General features: G+C 45.4%; 4 protein-coding genes across 7 annotated transcripts in view; 2 read left to right on the forward strand and 2 right to left on the reverse strand.

The window, feature by feature from the left end:
* The first annotated feature begins 781 nt into the window (after positions 1-781).
* Positions 782-3,820, forward strand: LOC143376479 (PI-PLC X domain-containing protein 1). 2 transcript variants are annotated; one of them, XM_076826885.1, is made up of 7 exons: positions 782-1,159; positions 1,592-1,714; positions 1,785-2,036; positions 2,247-2,449; positions 2,727-2,930; positions 2,996-3,303; positions 3,364-3,820. In XM_076826885.1, exons 2-7 carry the CDS (start codon positions 1,618-1,620, stop codon positions 3,608-3,610), a joined length of 1,311 nt encoding a protein of 436 aa, XP_076683000.1. In that variant the 5' UTR covers positions 782-1,159; positions 1,592-1,617; the 3' UTR covers positions 3,611-3,820. The 2 variants fall into 2 exon arrangements, with proteins under 2 accessions (XP_076683000.1, XP_076683001.1); XM_076826886.1 differs by having other exon boundaries at positions 785-1,159; positions 2,727-2,934; positions 3,036-3,303.
* A 30-nt stretch (positions 3,821-3,850) lies between these two features.
* LOC143376480 (chymotrypsin-like protease CTRL-1) overlaps positions 3,851-20,842 on the forward strand; it is a 131,414-nt gene continuing 114,422 nt past the window's right edge. Inside the window, exons 1-7 of the mRNA XM_076826887.1 lie at positions 3,851-4,255; positions 4,329-4,537; positions 5,096-5,201; positions 5,272-5,432; positions 5,512-5,610; positions 5,679-5,851; positions 5,927-7,770. Of these exons, the coding sequence (XP_076683002.1) occupies positions 4,035-4,255; positions 4,329-4,537; positions 5,096-5,201; positions 5,272-5,432; positions 5,512-5,610; positions 5,679-5,851; positions 5,927-6,031 (1,074 nt within the window). The 5' untranslated portion in view covers positions 3,851-4,034 and the 3' untranslated portion in view covers positions 6,032-7,770. The remainder of the gene's footprint in view (positions 4,256-4,328; positions 4,538-5,095; positions 5,202-5,271; positions 5,433-5,511; positions 5,611-5,678; positions 5,852-5,926; positions 7,771-20,842) is intronic.
* Positions 5,846-6,733, reverse strand: Lin-52 (DREAM core complex component lin-52). Of its 3 annotated transcripts, none has more exons than XM_076826894.1 (4): positions 6,594-6,733; positions 6,440-6,517; positions 6,262-6,354; positions 5,846-6,186 (listed from the first exon to the last, which is right to left on the reverse strand). In XM_076826894.1, the coding sequence occupies exons 1-4, from the start codon at positions 6,631-6,633 to the stop codon at positions 6,053-6,055; spliced, it is 345 nt and encodes a 114-aa protein (XP_076683009.1). In that variant the 5' UTR covers positions 6,634-6,733; the 3' UTR covers positions 5,846-6,052. The 3 variants fall into 3 exon arrangements, with proteins under 3 accessions (XP_076683009.1, XP_076683008.1, XP_076683007.1); XM_076826893.1 differs by having other exon boundaries at positions 6,262-6,360; XM_076826892.1 differs by having other exon boundaries at positions 6,262-6,372.
* Pet117 (cytochrome c oxidase assembly factor-like) lies at positions 6,785-7,590 on the reverse strand. The gene is made up of 2 exons (XM_076826895.1): positions 7,454-7,590; positions 6,785-6,938 (listed from the first exon to the last, which is right to left on the reverse strand). Exons 1-2 carry the CDS (start codon positions 7,543-7,545, stop codon positions 6,785-6,787), a joined length of 246 nt encoding a protein of 81 aa, XP_076683010.1. The 5' UTR covers positions 7,546-7,590.

Below are 20,842 nucleotides of genomic sequence, written 5' to 3' on the forward strand. Positions count from 1 at the left end.
ACGCGGTGAGACCTCGTAATCGGTGAGAACCGAGCTAATAGCTGCGATTGTCAAATATTGTAGTCGGATATAAGAATTTCTAGGATCCTACACCTTGTCTGTGGCGAAACGATAGAGTATCGATCGAATGCTTGCTCGGGAACTGTGTTACTGACGGTGGAAACTGAACTGTTTTGATTGGCTACCGGCAAAGTCAAATCCACACTATTAATTTGGAAAAAAAAGTTTAGTTCTCCTCTTTGAAAATTATAGCTTCTATTTTAGAATATTACTTTTCTATTTAAGAATCCTAAGTAGCGCTAAATTAGTTATGAAAACCGTAATTAAAGGTTATTAATTTGATTAACACTTACCGACAATGGGTATCGTCAGCAGTGAGCGACTGCAGGGAAACATTACGTGATTTTTACGTAGTGTTCTGGCACAACATGTTATCGTCAGTAGCACTTAGAAAAATGTTTTAAATATTTTGAATTTAGATAAACTATGCTACTTAATATTAGCACATTGACGAAAAAAAATTTAAGTAACGAATAGCTCTCTTACTGTTAGCAATGAAACACACATAAAGCTTTCCTTTCGCATTATACTTTTCAACAGTAATTAATAATTAATACCTACCCCTCTGCCTAATAATTTCGAGGAACTTATTACAAAATTTATTACCCGTTTAAATGCGATCTAACCAACAGTTTCAGTGACCAGGTAGGGAAAGTCATGTAATTTGTAGTTGCGCTGACGTAAACACCACCCAGAAGAGACGATTGTGGGGGAAATGTTAATACGCGAAGCAAGACTGAGGTCTTTGTAAGACACGTGAGCTAGTCGAGTCCCAGTAGTTTCCACTTTCTTGTCGCGTGAGAGTGATTTACAAACCGTAAGATCGAAAGCTGACCGGTCGTGAATCGAATTAAGGGGAATTTCGATCGAAGCACTTTACTCGGAACGCTACAGTGCCGCGCATCGTGCAACAGAATTGAATCAACGTACAGCGATTTCCTGTTTACCTTCTCGCTTCTTCTCCGCTGTTTTCGATCTGAATCGCTTCTCTTCCCTGTCACGCGTGCGTCTGTCGCCTAGCCGGTTAATCCGAAGCCCAGCAACTCGTGGTCATGCTCTTCGGGTCAAACGGTCCCCGTTCGAAGACGTAGATACCCGGGTAAGACCTCTATTTTCTCCCTTACTTCTCGACCTTGTAACAAATCCAGCCTTATCTGCATGGCTGGTGAATTCCAGGAGACTTGTTTGCTTCTTTCTCTCGCCGCGAACTCCGATGTTTTGCTTAGGGAGCTTGTGAGTGCTCCTTGATTGATCGAGTAGATCGTTCTCTGGATTGATAACACTGGCTATGATTATATTTGATTCTTCGCGTTGGGTCAACTATCGGGCACAGTTATAATCAGTGCGTCACGGGCAGATTTCTGATAGCGGATTTAAATGACGTCTAAACGCGCGAACGATCATTTTTATTGGCGGAGTGCAGATGAAGAGATTATTGTGCAAGCTCAGCTATAGTAATTCCGAACGGAGGAAGATAGGCACGTATTTTGTATACCTGGTATCTTTTGATCGGCGTTTCTAATTAAAGTAGGAAAGTAACAGAAATTAGATCAAACCATGGACGGATGCACGGCAACCTTGATACTCACTTTCCTGTTGATGCCCATCGATGGGACCTTCGCTACAAGAGTCTGCAATACATCCGTGGAGAATGGTACCTCTCTAAAATTCTTACCTCAAGTCGCATCTGCCTTAAATTTAACCCTCGAGTCTCCCACTTACAGGGCAATCCCGTATTGGTATACTGGTCTCACCGATAATCTCGGAATCGATGACACACGAGATCGAGGTTTACTGGAGCAACGTGAGTTTCGAACCCAGTGAGAAGATCTTGATCATGAAACGCGACTCGCCCCAATCAGATCCAGTTGTAATTTCCACCACGACACCGAATGGCCCTACTGGGATCCAAAGGACTCGCATAAAGACGAAGTTTCTGCCCAGCTCGGAGCTTTCCTTCGTACCGCGATGCGTGTGTAGGTGGCGAATGATTTTTTCTAATATCCAACGGCAGAGAATCGTTAGAAAGCGAACTTGTGGTCCTTCCATTAGGGACAAGTGTACTCTGAGTAGTAGCGAAACGTTCAGGAGTTATTTATATTTTTTTTTTTTTGAGATCTCGACTATGTACAGAGTGTCTCGATTTAATCTACCAGAAGGCTCTTGTTATTATCATTTCTCCGCAGTCCATATAGCGCGACAGACGCCCGAGGGTGGAATAAAGGAAATGGACTGTGTGAGGACGCAGCCAACCTGGATGAAGGAAAGGCAACACATTCTGGGTCCCCTTCGATTCAGCCAAGTTTTTCTCCCAGGCACTCATAATTCTGCTTCTTATGCCAGGGAAAACGACGCAGGGAGTATTTTCTCGGACTTCGCTGTGAATCAGGTGAAAATTAACACCCCCGGGATCTTGACGAGGTTGCCAATGCGTGTGAATTATCGCGAGATTTTTCGCACTAAAAATTGAAAAATAATTTTTTCCTTATTTAATCTACGACTCTTATATTTTTTAATTCGGCGCCTCATCATTTGCACCGTGTAAATCTGACGCTGACTTAAAAAAATTGAGAGTCGTAAATTAAATAAGGGAAAAAATAATTTTTCACTTTTTATTGCGTTTTTATTTTTCTATTCTTATTTTCTAATTTTTTATACATTCTTAGAATGTAGACATCTTTGGACAGCTGATACACGGCGTACGGTATTTGGACATCAGAGTGGGACATTATCCCGACACGAACGAGACTTGGTGGACCAATCATGGTCCATTCTATCGCTCCGTGTCGCTGAAGACCGTGGCAGAACAAGTGAAGAGGTTCCTGAACAACACCGAGGAGATCGTGATAATGGATGTCCGCGAATTTCCTGTTGGTAATCCCTTTGAAGTTTCCCTCAGCTCTGAAACGTTCAAAGTCCACGCTGGAGCTTTGAGGGCCATTTTCTTCGGGGTAATCGAAGCTTGCGTTTATCAGGGTTCAGCGACATATCCACCCATCGCAAGCTGGTGTCCTACTTGGAGAACGAATTTCGGGACCACTTATTTCTGAGGAACAATCGTGGATGGCGTGTCACGCTGAACGATGTCTGGTCTTCTGGGAGAAGACTGATAATCGGCTACGAACACACGAGGATCGCTGAAGAACACGCTAGCGTGTGGCCTTGCGTGCAGCACCAATGGGGCAACGTCAGAACTATCGCGGATTTGTATAAACATCTAGATAGAATTGAAAGCAACGACAGGTAAGAGACACGCGCGGGGCTTATCTACTGATGAGTGACATTGCGAGAACTTTGTTCCAGTGACTACAGAGTGAGACCACGGTCGGCGATGGCACAACTCACGGCGAATTTCATGGATGTGATCTCCAATCGATTAGGGAACCTTCGGGATATGGCCTACAGTGTCAATGCCAATGTCACGAATTGGTACAGCACCCTTTGGCAATACAGTGCCAACATCGTGGCCGTAGATTTCGTGAAAGGCACGGGCATAGTTGAGACCGCCATCAAGGCCAACGAGAATCGTCACTTGCGCTGTCTATATTAGTTGAACTTTTGTAGAAATCCTTTTAAATCTCGCTAACGAAACTTTTGATTCGATGTTAGTACCTCTTCATCTTGCGATGGAGGAACGCGCGAGGGTGGATGATAGCGGAAGGCTGTGCCTTCCTTTCCACCCTTATAAGTTTGCTAAACAATTATTACGTACCATCGAATACTTTGTAATAACACGTGAAAAATAAAATTTTCTGAAAGATACTTTATCCTCGCTGTTACGCAATGGCTCCCAGCGTGGGAGGATCGCTTTTGAAATTTTCTGCGCGAGCATTAGTGAGCTACTTTTTCCGCGACAATGAGACTTCCGCCGGAAGAGCGAATAATGCTTTAAGCCAAGGTAACCGATGCAATGAAAATCTGTCCCACGTGGTGCATTGCAAAGCGCGATCTCCGCGGATAGATCAGTTCGGAATATGTTTCAACTGCTGCCAGTCGAGCAGGGAAAAATGTCTCCTCTGTCCACGTTCTTGTACATTCCTCTTTTATCGTGCGTCGTCCAGCAATCGCAGAGCTTGTTGGGCGAAACCTATCCGAGCAATTCTATAAATTGCCAAAACGACAAGCCATGCACCTTCATCGAGCACTGTCCAGTGATTTTGAAACTGATGAACCAGAATCTGCTCCCTGTTCATAGGTAGGTGGCAATTGTTTCTTGCAATTACGAGAGAATCTTCATCGGGTTTATTCTTTTAATAACTGATATCCAGACTTCGTCAAGCAATCTGTGGCTACGATTCTATAAAGCCAAAGGTGTGCTGCGACGTGGGTAGAAACGCCGCGAGTCCAGTCTACACTCAAGAAGATGGTGCGCCTTTTACGAGGTCAAATTCGATTTTGGAGTGTGGCAAGAGCCTTGCTCGAAGCAACAGGAACACAGTAGGAACCTACCCCTTCGTTGCAAGGGTTGGCTTTAGATGTGGGTCCCTGTTAACTTTAGCTTTCTGTGTATTGCACTGCTCTAAATGATTAGTGGAGTATGAAATATAATCGGGGCGGATTTGGCGCCTCTAGGCTAACAAGAGTCTGCCACCCTTTCCATGAAATATCATCTATTTTAATTTTAAAGAGTTGAGACAATTTTGAAATTAATTGAATATGATAACTCAGATGTGAATTATTGCTAATTTGCTACACAAAAAGAAAGTGAATTGTTTTTGAAAAGTTGTCTTAAACATTTTTCAATTTCTTAAAATTTTCAAAATTTAATCTTAATGTATAAAGCAGAAAGTGAGTGTGTGTTTGTCTGTCGCTTAAAAACTTTCGAACGGTAAACTCTAGGGTCGCGAAATGTGTTCCAGTTCATTATGCTTAATTAATCCAGATGACTGTGACTATTTTCACAATATAATTTTTTTTTATGAAATCAGAATCTAAATTTCAGGCAGAGCCGAGTAGTAAAGCTAGTATAATATAAGTGAATATAATACTTGAAGTCTCCAATGAAATACTATCACCCTTTACAATTCTGCTCCAGGTGCAACCGGAGAAATGAAGTACCCCTGCAACGGAGTAATCCTGAATGAACGAACGATATTGACAACTGCAAGTTGCGCTCTTGCCAAGTCCGACGACTATAAATTGTACGTACAGCACGCTCCTTTCTCCCCCAAAGTGAATTTTCACCACGATTGTTCTTTAATGATCGAACAGGCATTCCGTTCTCGTTGGCGAATTTAACGTTGAGACTGACCCCGATTGCAACAGGCAGAAGCTTAATATATCGTACGTTATAAAACATCCAAATTATCAGGCTGATACTTTCGCGAACAACATAGCGATGCTACGATTAAAGGAACCGATGCAGTATACAGGTAACTAGTTTGAAGCGTTAGAAGTACTTTAACATCATTTATCGTCAGATTCACTTCGACTCTCTGTTAAAAATATTAGCAACTGCGCAACCAGCTTGTCTCTTGCCAGTGGACAGATATCTAAGCCCAAGTATTAGTTCCACTCTTGTTGGATGGGGAAGACTGTCCACTCAAAATGGTATGAAGAAAAACAACGCGAAAGAAAGCAGAGATTTCGAATAACAATTCCTTTAAATATCGTTTAAGCGAAATCCTGCGAGCAGCAGACTCTGGAAATGAGGACACTATCGAATCAAGAGTGTTCGAGTTACTACACTCAAGGGATGTCCGTTGAATTGTGTGCAATTGGCGACGGAATGCCTTGCGCGGGATACAGTGGAAGCCCCCTTTTATATTCCCACGGCGACACGTACTTTCTGGTAAGCCATACTATATTCTTCTTCATATACATTTCATTTACAAAATAACAATAAACATTTGTACACGTCTCTCAGTTAGGCATCTTGTCCTACGGTTCGAACTGTGACTCTGCCACCAACTTCCCATCAGTCTTTGTCAATGTTCAAAGACACGTACGCTGGATCCAAGGGAACTGTTAATCATCTATCGGAGGGCTAGCACTATTTGTGCTTGAAGATGTTTAAGTACTTTCCCCGAGTCATCTCCTTCGCCTCCTCCAAGCCCAACTGATAAGCCGTATCGTGTAGTTTTTTTACTTCGGATATTAAGCCGGTCATCGATAAGTTTCCTAATTCTGAAATAAAATTGTTCATCTTTTACGTCGCGCAAAATACGATGCGAAAGATTCTACCGTCGAGTCGGAGCTTACGATGCAACTGATTTATGTCGTCCGGGGTAAGACCAGCCGCCCAAGCGGACGGCACTGTTTGCGGTGAATTTTGAGCGACGAATTCGTTAACACCTGGAACTTCATTAACCGCTAACATAAATGATATACTACCACTTTTGTCCAAATCAAAGCATTGCGTTTCTTAATATGTACTCACTTTGCTCTGGCCATAAATCTGGTGAGGCGCGATCCAGCTTTTCCAAGCTCATCAGATTCTCTTCCATGTAAATTAAATCTACAACCAGGGAACGTGATGGAGAAATACTAAGAAGCGTATAGAAAGGTAACAGACGTTCTTCCCGCGCACTTACCTGTTTGATCTTTTGGCTCTTCTGAAGTCATTATGTTCATAGAAATCGGACTCTTTAACTTTCACTTAAATTCGATAACGACTACGCGGGACGATGGGTAAAGAAAATCACTACCGCGGCAAGCGAGTACACAATCGTATTAATAGACGCTGAACGTAAGAAGCTAGCTTTTCGTGATGGTCGAACGATGCTTACGTGCCACGCAGTCTCAATTCATCGCTCTCGTTCTGCGCCGCTTGTAGTTTCTTCGTTAATTCTCTCTGTTGCTCAAGGAAATATAAATTCTTTATCCTCTGGCGTTCTTGCCGCTCGACATCGCGAATTACACCTAAATGAAGCTGTTCTCTGGAATGATGACACGAGAATGTACGATCTTATTCAAGAACTGCGTACCGCGAACTGGGCATCGTGTAACACGGACCGATCGTTGTATTTCTATTAATCTACATTCTACATGTTATATTCTCCGTATATCGAGTAGTATCATACATTTAAAGCTGCGGAGCGTGAAGTTTGTTTGTTGGGAACAGTGATATTTGCTCGGTAACTCTAATGCTTTCGTCCCGCACTGTTTACATCGCTGGGCGATCCAACAATTTTATTTTTGCGACTCGTTCGAGCGCGAGTGAATCGAGGCCGCTTCTGTTTTGGAATGCTAGGTCAAACGACTTCTGAGAAATACATACCCGTGCTCCCGGGCCTTCTGTTTACATTTAAATATTCCAGTATTACGTCTGCCCTGCGTCGATCATTGAACGCTCAGTCCGTGTTACGCGACGCCGGGAACACATTCGCGGGCGCTGTTTAGTAGCGCCACTCGTACATAACCTCACTTCCAACCGCGGTATTGTTTTAATTACCTGTCGTACTCTTGCTTGTAATGAACGTACGCTATTATACTGAACGACACCGCGCAGCACGTCCCGCACGTGACTTTTGCTGCAAGGGACATTATCCGCGGGAAAATGCTGTTTACTCGAATCGTTCCTGGCTGGCTTCGATACGCGACTAATATCGATACAGTGACGTAACGAGTGCTATTGCGATTCTCGAACGGTGCTCTCGTTTCAGTGCGAATTGTCGGTTTCATGAAACACGCAAAATGCAAGTAGGAAGTGAAAAATCAATGCCAATTTAGGGGAAATTATGCAGATCGGAGGTCCAGATTGTGAGAAAGGTAATCTTCTATGTCTGGTCTTTAATATTTTCGATATCGTTTTGTTGCTTATCTTTATTATAGTAGCCTAAATGCGATTCAAATTTCGTGTCGCTCTGTAACGTACTTTCCGTCATTGGAGTGGCGTCACTGTCGAATAGGGATTGTCGTTGTTCGTTTATTTCTTATGTACTATTCACGAATTGAGAGGACGAGGAACAATTGCGTTAAGAGGTGTGTGGAAACTGGAAATACTGGGTTCAATGTGCGGATACGTTATTCGAAGATTAATTCGTTACTATAAATCTACTAGCTTTACTACTCGGCTTCGCCCGAAAATTAGATTCTGATTTTATGAGAAAAAAATTTTTTTTACTTATTTTTTGGGGAAAATAGTTACATTCATCTGGATTAGCTAGGCATAATGAGCGGAGACACGTTTCGTGACCCCAGAGTTTACCGTTCGAAAGTTTTTAGGCGACAGACAAACACACAAACACTTTCTGCTTTAGATATTAAGATGAAATGTCGTACGTTTCAAACACGAACCATTGTTTGGTGTGAATAGCGTCTCGCATTTAATAGAATCCTCTCCACTTCGATCATTATTCCAACAACACAATAGAAAGTGTTCAAAGCTGTATTATTTAAGAGGTTATACCTAGTCAGGTGGCCGAAAAGAGGCGAATATTTTGTGAATTTTTTTTGAAGAAGCGGTAGCGTATATTTTTACAAAACTTTTTGCGCTTAAAAGAGCAACATTTAGAGAACATTTGGTAATTTTTTCGTGCAAAAATATTTACGTTTATAATAAAGTAACAACCGACATCCAAGAAGCATTTTTAAAAATTTGGTTTTGTGGTGAGCACTGCCATTTGGAACCAGATTACCTAAAATTAAAAAACAAAAAAGATTTCGTTAGTATATTAATGTATGCTCAGGTTGACGGAGAGAATTTTCCGAAATATTAATTCAAAACAAAATGGCGGCTACTTAAAGTTGAATTCATTCATCTTTAAATAACCGCTAAGTATTTTGTTTTAAATTAATATTTCGGAAATTCCCTCCGTTAATCGGAGGATACATTAATACTTATACTAACGAAATCTTTTTTGTTTTTTAATTTTAGATAATCTGGTTCCGAATGGCAGTGCTCACCGCAAAAGCAAATTTTTAAAAATGCTTCTTGGATCTCGGTTGTTACTTTATTATAAACGTAAATATTTTTCCACGAAAAAATAACCAAATGCTCTTTAAATGTTGCTCTTTTAAGCGCAAAAAGTTTTGCAAAAATATACGCTTCTGCTTCTTCAAAAAAAATTCACAAATATTCGCCTCTCTTCGGCCGCCTGACTAGGTATAACCCTTTAAGACAATCTTTCATTAAAAATTACATTTCTGTTTCCCTCGTCTTTTAAAACAAGCAAAAAGGAAATCCTTTCCACGGTTACTTGCATTACTAATATTTCCAAGACAATAATACACGATCTACAATAAGGTAGTACTAAGAACTTGTTTATAATAGAAAGCAGAAACAATTAGAGCCTATTGAAAGCATTATAAGCAACAGAGGCCTCTTAGCTTCGATTCATTAGCAGCACGGCACCAAGAAATTCTACTTTCTCGGACAAAGCAATTGCCTTCCTACAAATCTTGAACACGTAAATACCAAGACTCTCGTAATTCGTCGTTCTCACGACGGCAGTGTCTTCTTGCAAAAAGGAGCCGCGTAAAGTTTCCGCACTTCTTTTGCTCATCGCTGTACGGGTTTCCTTTCTGAAGTGCTGGCTTCACGGGGATGGTAATCCTTCCGTGACCACGCAAGTATCTGAAACGTAATTGGGACCGGAAGGAGTCTGATCACAGGGGAGGGTGGGAGTCGACGTTACAGAGAATATAGGGTCTGCTCTTATCTGCAGAATACAGGCGATGGTTTCTCTACCTCTTCGTATTCCACATCTCGGTTGTATCATAAGTTTGGGGGCAGCGTAGGACACGGTATGATGAATCGACCGCGTTGCCCTCCGCTGGCTTTCGAGCAGGGCGAGGCAGCTTCCCCGCGCCCTTTGGACTCTCCTAAATTCCAGTTACGCGGGACACTTGACGACAAAATGTCTGACGTTGCTTGTGAAATTTCCCTTCTACGATAGAATTCAGTGTTAATTCTTCCCTCCTCCGAAAACTTTCACTACAGAAATCTCCACTCTGTCTTTAACTCTATTAAATGTCCCTGAAGCTGGGCAGCAGCTCATTCAGTACTCTGTTAGAAACTTGGATGTCTCGCAACGCCCCTAAATTTCCACGGCATCGCGAATGCAGCTATGGGGAGCAGAGGTTGAAACGTTTGCAAGAGTCTATCACGTGGAGCTAGCGTCCGCCTATGGCCTCGCGCATGGCGAGTAGTTCTCCCTGGACGATGAGGATGGGATCGTGAGAGAACGGTTTAGGATATAATTATCGAATTCCAGCGCATCTGGACAGCTCCCGGCGTCAGTATCCTTAGTGTGAACTTTCCTGAACTTATATAATGCATGCGCAAGGAGAATGGACCACCCATGTAGAGGGGCCTCTCTCGACTCGTCCTCGAGTGCCCTCAGGAGTCGCGCGCGGACCAAGTACTCCATCGGGCGAAGTAGTCGGCTGGACAGCATACCGGGTAGAATATGACACCAGGTACCAGGGGCCTGGCCTTTTTCTATCGCTCGAGAATAGCACGCACCGTGTACCGCCGTTAGAGCGTGTCGCAACTCGCGGCTTCCCGGCGCGAATCCTCGGTACCTCTTCTCCCATTGAAGCTTATCATCGCTTTAGGCGAACTCTGCGCTGAGAACAGAGGGGAGGGCGAATTTTAGGAATTCTGTCAGGTTCATTCGTTTCTACCGATGGCACGAAATGATAGGGTTCTCATTTGAATGGCAATTAACCCTCGGCGGATGAGTGGTGGATATGGTCGCGTGAGACGAATGCAGTGTCAGTTTGATCCGTTGCAACGTTTCTATGGTAAACGGGTTTCACGAAAAATTCGAATACATAATTCGTTCCACGTAGGGCAAAGGTACCAGCAGTTGACCAGGTATCAGTAGGTGGCAACTTTTCAGAAAAACGTGAAATAGAAGGTTTTTAGAAGTGGCGAACTGTGTCAGAGTTGGATCAAAATGACCACGCATTCGTTGCACGAGGGTTAACGAAGGTGTCTGATATCACGAAGGGGGAAGAATTGAATAACGAAGGGGAAACTCGCAGACATAGAGATACCTGAGCGATACCTATCTTATGCTCGCAGGAGGCATAGTGTGCAGCAGCGTGCAGTGGTGTGCAGCCTGCAGCCAGCCCCGTAGAAAGCGCAGCGGAATGACGAGTCGCGATGCTGTTCCTTCCTGAAGAGCAGCGGAGCCCGAAGATTTCAGGTCAGTCCGTCTCGAGAGCATAATGCATCACAGTACGGGAAAGAGTTGTGTAAACGAACTTCCATGAACTTCCGAAAGTAGTCGCCTTTTTCCTCCCCTATCCTCCTTCTGCTGTTGATGTTTTCGCGAAACGCTCCGCTGCACTTTCGCATTTCGAACGCTCTCCTCGATGCAACGTAGCTGTTGCCTCTGCTCGCTCTGGCTATTTCTATTTTCAAGCTTAGACCGCGCGAGTCCGCGTTCAATCGCGAAGCAGATTAGGGAGCTTAGAAATTTTATGGCGAGAATTCTGTAAGCGTGGTCGCTAGAGTATTCTTAGGTGCGTCTTTAAAATCTATAATTCGATACTTTTGCAAGATTTTTATTTTTTTCTTATCGCGGGTTGGCCTATAAAGTAGCACCGTTCGAAAGAATGCTTAGCATTGCTAATATTCTTCTCCGACTCGGGACACCTGAATGGTAATCCCGAAATTATTAGTCGAGGCAGTAGTTCATCAGAATCATCGCGCCAGTCACGGCTGCTCGTTGCAGGAACAATGGGGGACAATGATCCCGTTGAAAAGGGCCGTATCGTTATGACACCGGTGTGTGCACAGGGGCCAGATTCGCCTGTCTCTGTCTCTCGATAAACAAAAATAGGACTGAGAATTCTTGAAAACCGAGGCTGTGTGTGGTCCGTCGGAGGTGTTAATCAGGAGACTCGCTACTGTCTTGCTTCTAACCGGCCCTTCAATTAGTATACACCTCCTACCTTCGCTCCACGTGGTACCGGGACTCTCGTGGCCCAGCCGAATTCACAATCTCCCCTCTGTTCCAGACGATAGAACGAAGAAAAAGAACCGTTCTCAGAATCCCGTTGACCCTCGGAAATTCGAATCGATCCTCCCTTTGGGAACCGTGCCCCTCGAACGGGCGCTAAATATCTATGATTTCGTCACACGATTCTGTGACGCCCTCTCTTGACCGCGTTTCACCTACGCGCGAAACATCTTCGTGCAGAGTGTAGACCAGAGTTGGGGATTAGCTGAATAAAAAAATATTTGAATAACGGATTAACTTATCTCCAAAAAAAAACGATTTTTCATTAAGGAAATTTTTTTACACAAAAAATAACATCGTATTCGGATTCAGCACCTGAAAAAACATACAGATGCCAGCTTTTAGCCAATTATTCTTAAATAAGAGGATTTTGCCGTTTTTCGCGTACGCCTCAATAACACGAGTAAAATAGGTCGATTGCAGATAAAATTTTCAGGAGATCTTAGTTACTATAAGCAGTTTCAAAAAATATATTTCAAATCAGGAAGCTCCATTCATTATAAGCGAATGTTTGCTTGTTAGTTTCATGGAGAATTAAATATTAGAAGAGGTTCGAGTATTATGACCCAGTATGCAAACGTTGACGATTCGAGGGTATTAATGGCGACGATTCGCAGGGATTCCGATGTTTCCCGTCGGTTATTTTTTCCTCGGTATCGAACGGAACTGCATTCTCGCGGCCGCGTTTGCATGAATATTCGATGAGCAATTTAAGCGAACGCCATTGACAATTGCCACTCATTGAGCAGGTTGCACGCAGAAATGCCGGCGCGTTGCTCATAAATATTAATTAACGCTCGTCCGCTAGTGGTTCGCGCGTGTGGCCAAAGGCACGGAGCACAGGCGAGCGCCTCTATCCTTTCGATCTTGACCTTTCCAGGAGAATTCGACGAGCAATCGATCCGAAGATAGCACGCTTCCAATCGCGTTCCTTCATTTCCACCGCGGAATATTGCGAACTGAGACTCGTTCCTCTGAAGAGCTCCTTACCGAGCATCGGAACGTAATCCCCGGGACTACTCCCCCCCGTGCGAAACCCCTGCCGGAATCGCGGCCGCCGAAAATCGCGCCACTCGATCCCCGTGGATCGCCAAATTACGGCCAAAGAACGGGAAGCTCGATGAGCACGCTGTTCATCCCCCTCCGCTCCTTCCGACGGAAATCCAGCAGCCACAAAAGCCTGTCGCGAACTAATATTTGACGGGGGAGGGCGCGCCATTCCAAAGAAATTCCGAGGTGCAAAGCGAATCCAATGCAAACCGTTTGAATGAAGTTGCCTTTTTGTTATACTTTACCACCTGTCGCGTGTGTGCGCACGGGGTGTGGGTCTAGGAGAGGAACGAATGAAGAGGGTTGCGAGGGCGGGAGCGAGGCGCGGCAGGGCGAAGATGAAAGAGGAACAGAGAAGGAGGACGGAGGTGGAGGAGCAGGGGGGTTAGAGACAGAGAGAGAGAGAGAGAGATAGCGGGAAAGAGAAAGGAAGCGTTGCGGCAGATAGGAAAAGGCGGGAACGGGAAGGGGGATGAAGGAGAGAATGGGTAGCGGGTTAGAGGGTGAACGGAGGAACATGTGGTTCTATTTGTAAAAACAAAGTTTGCGCGGGACAAACACGGACAGACAGTGGCGGGCCTAGTCGGCCTCCAGGTAAAAGCGCAACAAAGACTCGATTGCGTTCCGTTTCACTCGCACCGATTCCTTTCTCCCCCGCTTCGAAAGCCGCGCACTTCATCGTTGCACGCGCGACGCCCGGCGTGTCCATACGCGATGACTTGTTGACGATCGATGGCCGCGTCACCGCTCGGCTGTTCCTTCTTAATTAACCCTCGAAGGGCGGAGGAGCAGCCGCGACGACGCACGCCTCTTAAACGGGGATGCTTCTCCAAGTTGCTGGCGGTGCCGGAGGCAGGTGAAAGGGTAGCTTACTCAGTCCTTGGAGCGTTCATTTATATTTCTGGATACGTTTAGTGGGAAGGTGTTGGGGGTAGGAATCGAAAATTGGTTATTAAATAAACGAGCCTTTTATATTTTATATTTTAGTTTTATTTAACGACTAGGAAAGAATGCTTTTCTCACACGGTATACCGAACAGAAGTGAGCTCTTTTTTAACAACGGACTGTTTTATCGTTGCCGGATATTGAAAGAATAAGATGCTCTTCAGACGTATCATTATCTTTTACTATATTCAGGTTTCCCTGAATGTTGAATCGCTTTTGCCTTTTAATAATTACAGTAATCCAACAGTAGGAACGTTAGGGCTCTCTTTACGTTGAGTCTGTGGCATTGACTTTGACTGTTAGACCTTTTAAGTGATCCCAAAGACCACGAGTTGCCGTGGATTGGCACGTTGCTCGGGGAAGCTCGTATCTTTGCACACCCTCGGGAGTTGCCGAGTCGTTGTCGCAACAACTCTCGATGCTTCGTGGGGGACACGTGCACCAGTGTCTTGGGTGCCGGCGTGAAAACGAGGAAAAGGAGGAGACACCATTAGCAGACGGCTGGGACACGGGGGCTGGGGGTGGATGGGTGTCGGAGAACGCGAACGTGGAGATGATGGTAGTGGCGGTTGACGGTGGTTGACGGTGGTGGTGTATGCCGCGACAAATATTTACCTGTCAACACAGAGAGGCTCGCACTGCCATCCCGCTCCACCCCATCGCCGCAAACGACATGCATATCCAAGCGAACGTTTGATGGCTGGACGAGGGAGAAAGGGAGAAAGGGAGAAAGAGATGACGGGGAAAAAAGAGAGAGGGTGGCTGGGCGAGTGGGTGGTACGTCGGAGGGATCCAAACGAATCATAAAGCGACCGATTGAGAGACAAAGCGGAACGAGGGAGGCAATGACACGCGATAAGAACCGAGGACTTGATTTTCACACGATCCTGCGTTCCACCCTTCGGGCGAACACGCGTTCCAAGTCGGATTAAACGGCACACAGCCTTTTTCAGAATTAATAAAGATGCTGGATGACTGCATCTGGAAATTTTTTTTGGGAGAGTTTGAGATGGGGATGTTTCGTCGAAGAATTTTTGGTGATTCTTTTTCATACGAAGTTGAAGTAGGTCGCTGAAGCGAAACATCATTTAGTTCTTACTTAAATTTATTAATTAGCCAGCAGGCTTCCCGAAGTTAATGAATTATATTTCATTTATTCATATTTCGCGTATCATAGATCAAACAAACGTCACAACTTCATTAGCATTATTTCCTTTTGTAAACGTGCCATTTACTGCCCGTTTAAAATTGTTCTGTGACCGTATCTTCGAAACGCGATCTCTGGCATTTGCAGATCATACATTGTTATTCGAATAAACAGCAGAATTTGGATTGAATTAGGATGGATTTAATAAACGAAACGTGGAATTAAATGAAAATTCGTAGTAAAATATTCGATCGCATTCAAAACGCAATTACGTTGTCGGCTGTTTATTGGACGAAGTGCGGAGCAATGTTGTAGATTAATTTACACAAGCTGCCGAAAACGCGAGCGTGTTATTTATCGCGTTCCCGCGTAACGGCGCAATAAATTAAAAGGCTGCCCCCTCGCGCGGCTTGTTTGTTGTAATTTTCACAGAGAACGTTCGTTGTTATTTTAATATGTCAGAAGATGAAAAACCTCGTGGCTCGGGCAGTGAAAAATCGAAGCGGCCTCGAAAAGTTCGCTGTTTCCCTCGCGAAACCCGCCACCGTAATAGCAAATTGTTTACAGAAATTTCTGCCGGCGAGCAGAATTCAAATGCAAGAAAATAACCAAGCCGCGTTCAAAAGTTTCACCTAAAGCAAATACGTTAAATACACTTGATTCCAAAACACCATCCCCCACTAAAATCTACCTTTAATTAACTATAAATCAAAAGTGCTCACTTGTGCTTGCACAAAATATTTCAAATCATTCGCACACCCGTATCCAAGCCACCGTGTCCCTCGTGAACCAATCGCCCCTCTTCATCCCTCCCCGAAAGTACAAGCAATAATCCATCCTCCCATTTGTCCATTTACCTAATGGATCAACCCCCTCGGGTACCAAACCCGAGTCGCTAAACTTGCTTCGCCGTGGCACCAAGCATCCAACGGGAAGTTTCCCCGAGCGCGACTTCGCCAGGCGCGCGTTCCACCCCCCTCGAGGCAACCCCCGCGAGGAACGGTTCCACAGAGGCTGGTCTAGCGGCGTCGAGACGCAGCGGCCGCCTAATCGAACGGTTTTTCCAGTGAATTTGGAGTTTGTTGCGGACGTGGGTACACAGAAGAGTGGCCGGCAAAGCGGCCTACCCCGCTTGAGATTCGCCCTGGTAAGCGGGACGCGAGCCGCGCCGCCTGCCAGAGGGAAGAGGTGCAAGAGAAAGCGATGGCCACCTACGATCATCCCCCGTCCCTCGTTCGCTCGCTCATTCACTTACTCACTCTCCTCCCAGTTTCTATTCTCTCCTCTCTGTGTGCTTTTAATTTACCGGGCGGCAGGCAAATGTTTGCGCCACTCCCCCACGATCGTACAACCCCGTCTCCCTCTTCCTCTCTCTGTCCGTCTCACCCTCTCTCGCCGTGCTGTTACTCCTCCGTTTCCGACTCGCCCTACCACGATCCTCGGCGATCGTTCTGTACACCGTGCAGCCCCTTGCGAGCCTCCCCCGCGCCACCCTCCACCCTCCCGGAGTACAGGGTGATCCTAGAAACTGGACCGACTCGTAGCTGATCCTCTTGGGGAGGGAAACGTTCCACTGCTTAGCCAGCTCTGCGCTTCTGTGCTTGAAACATTCCTCGAGAGGCGTCGTGGCGCATTCGCGAGTTGCAAATGCGTTCATAATTTCATATGCGAGTGAAACTGTGCAGTTTTTTTTATATTAGAGGCTTGCATTATAGTTGAAGGTTTATACGAGAGGGTGAATATGATCAGAGGGAGATACTGGAGATAGGACTTTTAAGGTGTTCTTCCTTGTTGAAGTGGAAAAGAGCCAGGTCCCGACCCAGTGCGTGGAGTCACCCTGTATATTGACCGAGCCTGACCATTGAGCCCCGTGGATGCCGGGGGTGGTCGAGGGTCGATGGTAATCTAGGTAATGCGGCGAGGTCACTTATCGAGGAATCGTCCTGGTACAGCTTCGAAAAAAGCGCAAAAAGCTTACGTGCAACGCTGGCCGGTGTGCTCTCTGTGCTCGTGTTAGGTATCAGAGGATGCAGTCGAATCGGTGTGCTTTGAAAAGAGCTTTAACTCGCAGCTTGTTCCTCTTCTTCTCCGTTCGGGCGGAGTGACGATAGGTGTATGTATCGTGGTTCTAGCTGGCCTTTTTCGTATTGGAGAACTTGCTTCTCTTCGGGGGCTGTTGGTGGTTGCCGAAAGAGATACTGGTCGATTGAAGCCTCTGCGATAGTAACATTTTCAGCGCCGCCGACGGCCGATCGATACACCCATTTAATGTGTTTGAGGAGTATCGTATAAATGTAGATTCGCAGAAGTTAGACAAAGTTTTAGTGGAGGAGGGTAGTGGAGGGATAATATTGACAGGGCAGACGTGGAAACGAAATTCAGTCAACACGGGTAATGGCAGAGTAATGCAATCTTGGCAAAAAAGAGCCACTGTGTCCCTTGCGTCGGGGTAAGGGCCGCGGAAATCGTAAAATCGATCAAGGGTCAATATTAGACGCCTAAAGAAGCAAAGCTACAGGACGGGTTTATTAATACCGCAAACGTTGCAACGTATGTTTATTAATACGGAAATACGTAAAGTGGGAGCTTATTTATGAACTGGTAACGCTGGAGAACGAATACCATAATCAATATCGTCTCGTGGAATCGATAGAGTTCTTAACTAATCGAAGCTCTCACGAGATTTTATTTTCGAGAAATTTGAACGCGAGGATCTCAAGTCTAGATCTCAGGACTTGAATATGTTCCGAAAGTAACTGTTTCAAACTGTTGTATAAAGGTTCTGATTGAAAGAGTTATGAAGAACCTTTATTTTTAATAACTGTTATAAGGAACCTAAATGTCAGACTATATCAGCTTAAGTTACGGTTCCTATACAGCTCTATAACTTTTATTTTTTAGGTTCTATATAAATTCCAAAGCGGTTATAGAACCGATTTTTGTAACGATTGTACAGAATTTTACAGTAAATGAAATCACAACATATTACAACTGTAGATTACAGTGTACAACCAAATTGTTTAAAAATTATCATACATAAATAAGTAAATATATATTATGTACACAGTTGTGCATACATATATAATTATTTTGTAATATGAAATAAATAAATAAATAAATGAACTTGACAATTAAAAGTTTCGATCTATGGTATTAAATATTTATCGCGCTTTTTGCTATAACAATACACAGAATAGATATTATAAATAATAATTAATTTTTTCAATGAGGGTCCAGTAGATCTTTTCACGACTCGTTATTCTACGGTTCCCTAATTTCTCCAGAATTCCATCAATTATCTAGTGCAAATAATACCTAATATTTTCGAATGACCAAGTTCAATTGGGCTAATGACGGTCCACAGCGAGAGTCGAGGGAAATTGAAACGGAGAGGGCTGGTTCGCGCGGAAGTTTCGAGCTGGCGTGTCGCGACTCGCGATCCACGGAACGATCGGGGAGGCAGATTTCGGTTAAGGTGCGCGTGTGCGCGTGTGCGAGCTCGCCTCACTTGCGGCTTTTAATAAATGGTATAAAAACGAGATCAAATATTTAACCGGGGAAATATTTGAGCGAGTGCCTATTATTACAGGGTAGTGGCGCGGCATAGATACCCGCGGCCGCAACCCCCCGCCGCTCCGCGCCGTATTCCGTTTATGCCTGGCAAATATACCTAGTAGTTGTTCGTTAGATATGTGCGGAAAAAGGGTACCCGTGTGTGTCGATTCAAAGCGACACCGTCGAGCAACCGAGTGCGCCTCTCCACATTTCGCCTCCCGTATTCAGTTTCAGCATTCTTCCGCGCGCCAAAATTAATTATCCTGTATTATCGCTTCCACTTACGACAGCCGAACGCTGCTGATCGAATTGCTCCGTGGCCTGTTACAATCGCTTGCTCGCGATTTCTTATGAAAGGCAATTCTCTCAAACTGTTACGGCACAGTAATTGCGTAGATATTAATTACTCCACCTGCGTTAATCCGTCGCGCAGTAGAAGACACGCGAAAAGGGTAATCGCCTGCGCGAAAAAAAAACAGCATCGCCTGCTCGCCAGTCTAATATTTGAGTTCGGTAAATTGGGCAACGATTGGGTTCGTCTTCCAGTTCATGGGAAAGTAAGATTCTCGGGGGTGGGCACGAGGCGAATAAACTGTCCCCGTGCACGGGCCTCTAATTAATGTCCAGGGACGCGAGTGTTTGCGCGTCCGGGGAAAATTCGATGCAAATGATGTGTAACGTAAGGTGGGAGTCGTAATTACGCGTCACCGGCACGCGGCTTCCTTCTGATAAACGGGGCCACCTACCCTGTCGCCTCGACCCTCTCGAGCCTTGAGTCGCCACGTGACCGGAAACGGCGCGGGTGGACATCGAAAACGCGTCCAAGCACGTGCACGTAACGACCCGCGACTTTCGAATAATTCACGAAGCTATTGGAAACGAATAGTTAAGACACCTTAGCCCGCTCGAAATGGGCCCGAACCCTTTGACGTTTAGTGGAGTAGCTACGAGGGACACCGCTGTGTTTAAAATTTAAAGAGAGGGTGGAGATGATAGCGATGATTACTATCTCTTCCATTGAGCAAGCATCGATGCACCCTCGTGATAATCGGACGCGATCTCGTACCGCCGCGTTGATACCGAGTGCAATTAACGAGGGAAGAGCCAGCGCGGTATATCATCCGCTCGCGCAGCCCCGTAAAGCCTTTATTGGGACATAATTTCGCCCGGCACACAAGGCGACAGTTATTATAGGGTGGCGACCGTTTCGGTCGAGGATCTTTAAGTCGGTGTCTCCGTTATCCTTGGGCCCTGGCCCCCTTCCTTCCTCGTCTTTCTGTTGCCGGGCAAACACCGCCTGGTCGCCTCGTCGCTAATAAACCCCGACTTTCCGGGACGTGATTTACACACTGGCGAAGAGAGCACACGTTCACGGCGCAAATAACGCGGCTCGTGCGTTTATGGCCGCCTCCTCTATCGGATCCACCGAAACGACGAAGCTCGCGATGGTGCCTGCGGCAGAGACCTAAGTAGGCTGCTGTATTCAAATTGTCAAAGTGAATTTTACAGCAAGGAATACCGCGACCATCACTTTCTCCTCCATCCTCTGTGAGCAAATCATCCCTCTCGACTCACTCGTCTTGGTTAATTGAAGGGTCGGGTGCAATAAGGGGACTAGCGCTCGAAAATGGGAAAAATTATTGTTCAAACGCTAAGACAGATGTGTTCAATCCGTATCCAACGAATCAATATCCCTTTCGTTAATACAATAAACGAGTTAGCTGCATCTTCTCGCGATTTCTACGATTAAATATGGATCCCGGGTGGAATTTAGCGCACCAGCCTCGAACGGTGTAAGAAACGGAAAGGAAACGATTAATTTCGGTTTAATTAATCGTAACGAGCGAGCGATGCGCGGATATCCGAGACGCTGCAATTAACTTTGAATTTCCCCACTTACCGCGCGATTTCCCCTCGCGACGAACGTGGAGAACATCCCCCCAGCCGAGGCTCGGCGCGAGAGGTTCCGTCGGGGGGAAAAAAAGTCGTGGTGGAAACGGGGAAACGACGGAAGATCCGGTCTTTGAACTTCGTCTAGCGGAAGGTGGATGATTGTACGGTGTCTTTGAAGCCGGTTAAACTCGCCCTGGGAAGGGTGAGGCCGAGGGGGGGATGCGGGGGTGGGAAGCGGGTAGTAGAAAGGGCCGCGAGTGAACGAACAGTAAAGCCA

The sequence above is a fragment of the Andrena cerasifolii genome, chromosome 14, assembly GCF_050908995.1.
Source record: "Andrena cerasifolii isolate SP2316 chromosome 14, iyAndCera1_principal, whole genome shotgun sequence".
NCBI lineage: Eukaryota > Metazoa > Arthropoda > Insecta > Hymenoptera > Andrenidae > Andrena > Andrena cerasifolii.

Coding starts and splice junctions, on each gene's coding strand:
- LOC143376479 (XM_076826885.1), top strand. CDS start 1,618: ATGGACGGATGCACGGCAACCTTGATACTCACTTTCCTGTTGATGCCC. Junction 1,715..1,784: donor CAATACATCCGTGGAGAATG/GTACCTCTCTAA, acceptor TCCCACTTACAG/GGCAATCCCGTATTGGTATA. Junction 2,450..2,726: donor CGGACTTCGCTGTGAATCAG/GTGAAAATTAAC, acceptor ATACATTCTTAG/AATGTAGACATCTTTGGACA.
- Lin-52 (XM_076826892.1), bottom strand. CDS start 6,633: ATGAACATAATGACTTCAGAAGAGCCAAAAGATCAAACAG. Junction 6,518..6,593: donor AGAGCCAAAAGATCAAACAG/GTAAGTGCGCGG, acceptor CCCTGGTTGTAG/ATTTAATTTACATGGAAGAG. Junction 6,187..6,261: donor CGACATAAATCAGTTGCATC/GTAAGCTCCGAC, acceptor ATTTTATTTCAG/AATTAGGAAACTTATCGATG.
- Pet117 (XM_076826895.1), bottom strand. CDS start 7,545: ATGTCCCTTGCAGCAAAAGTCACGTGCGGGACGTGCTGCGCGGTGTCG. Junction 6,939..7,453: donor TACAAGCAAGAGTACGACAG/GTAATTAAAACA, acceptor TCATCATTCCAG/AGAACAGCTTCATTTAGGTG.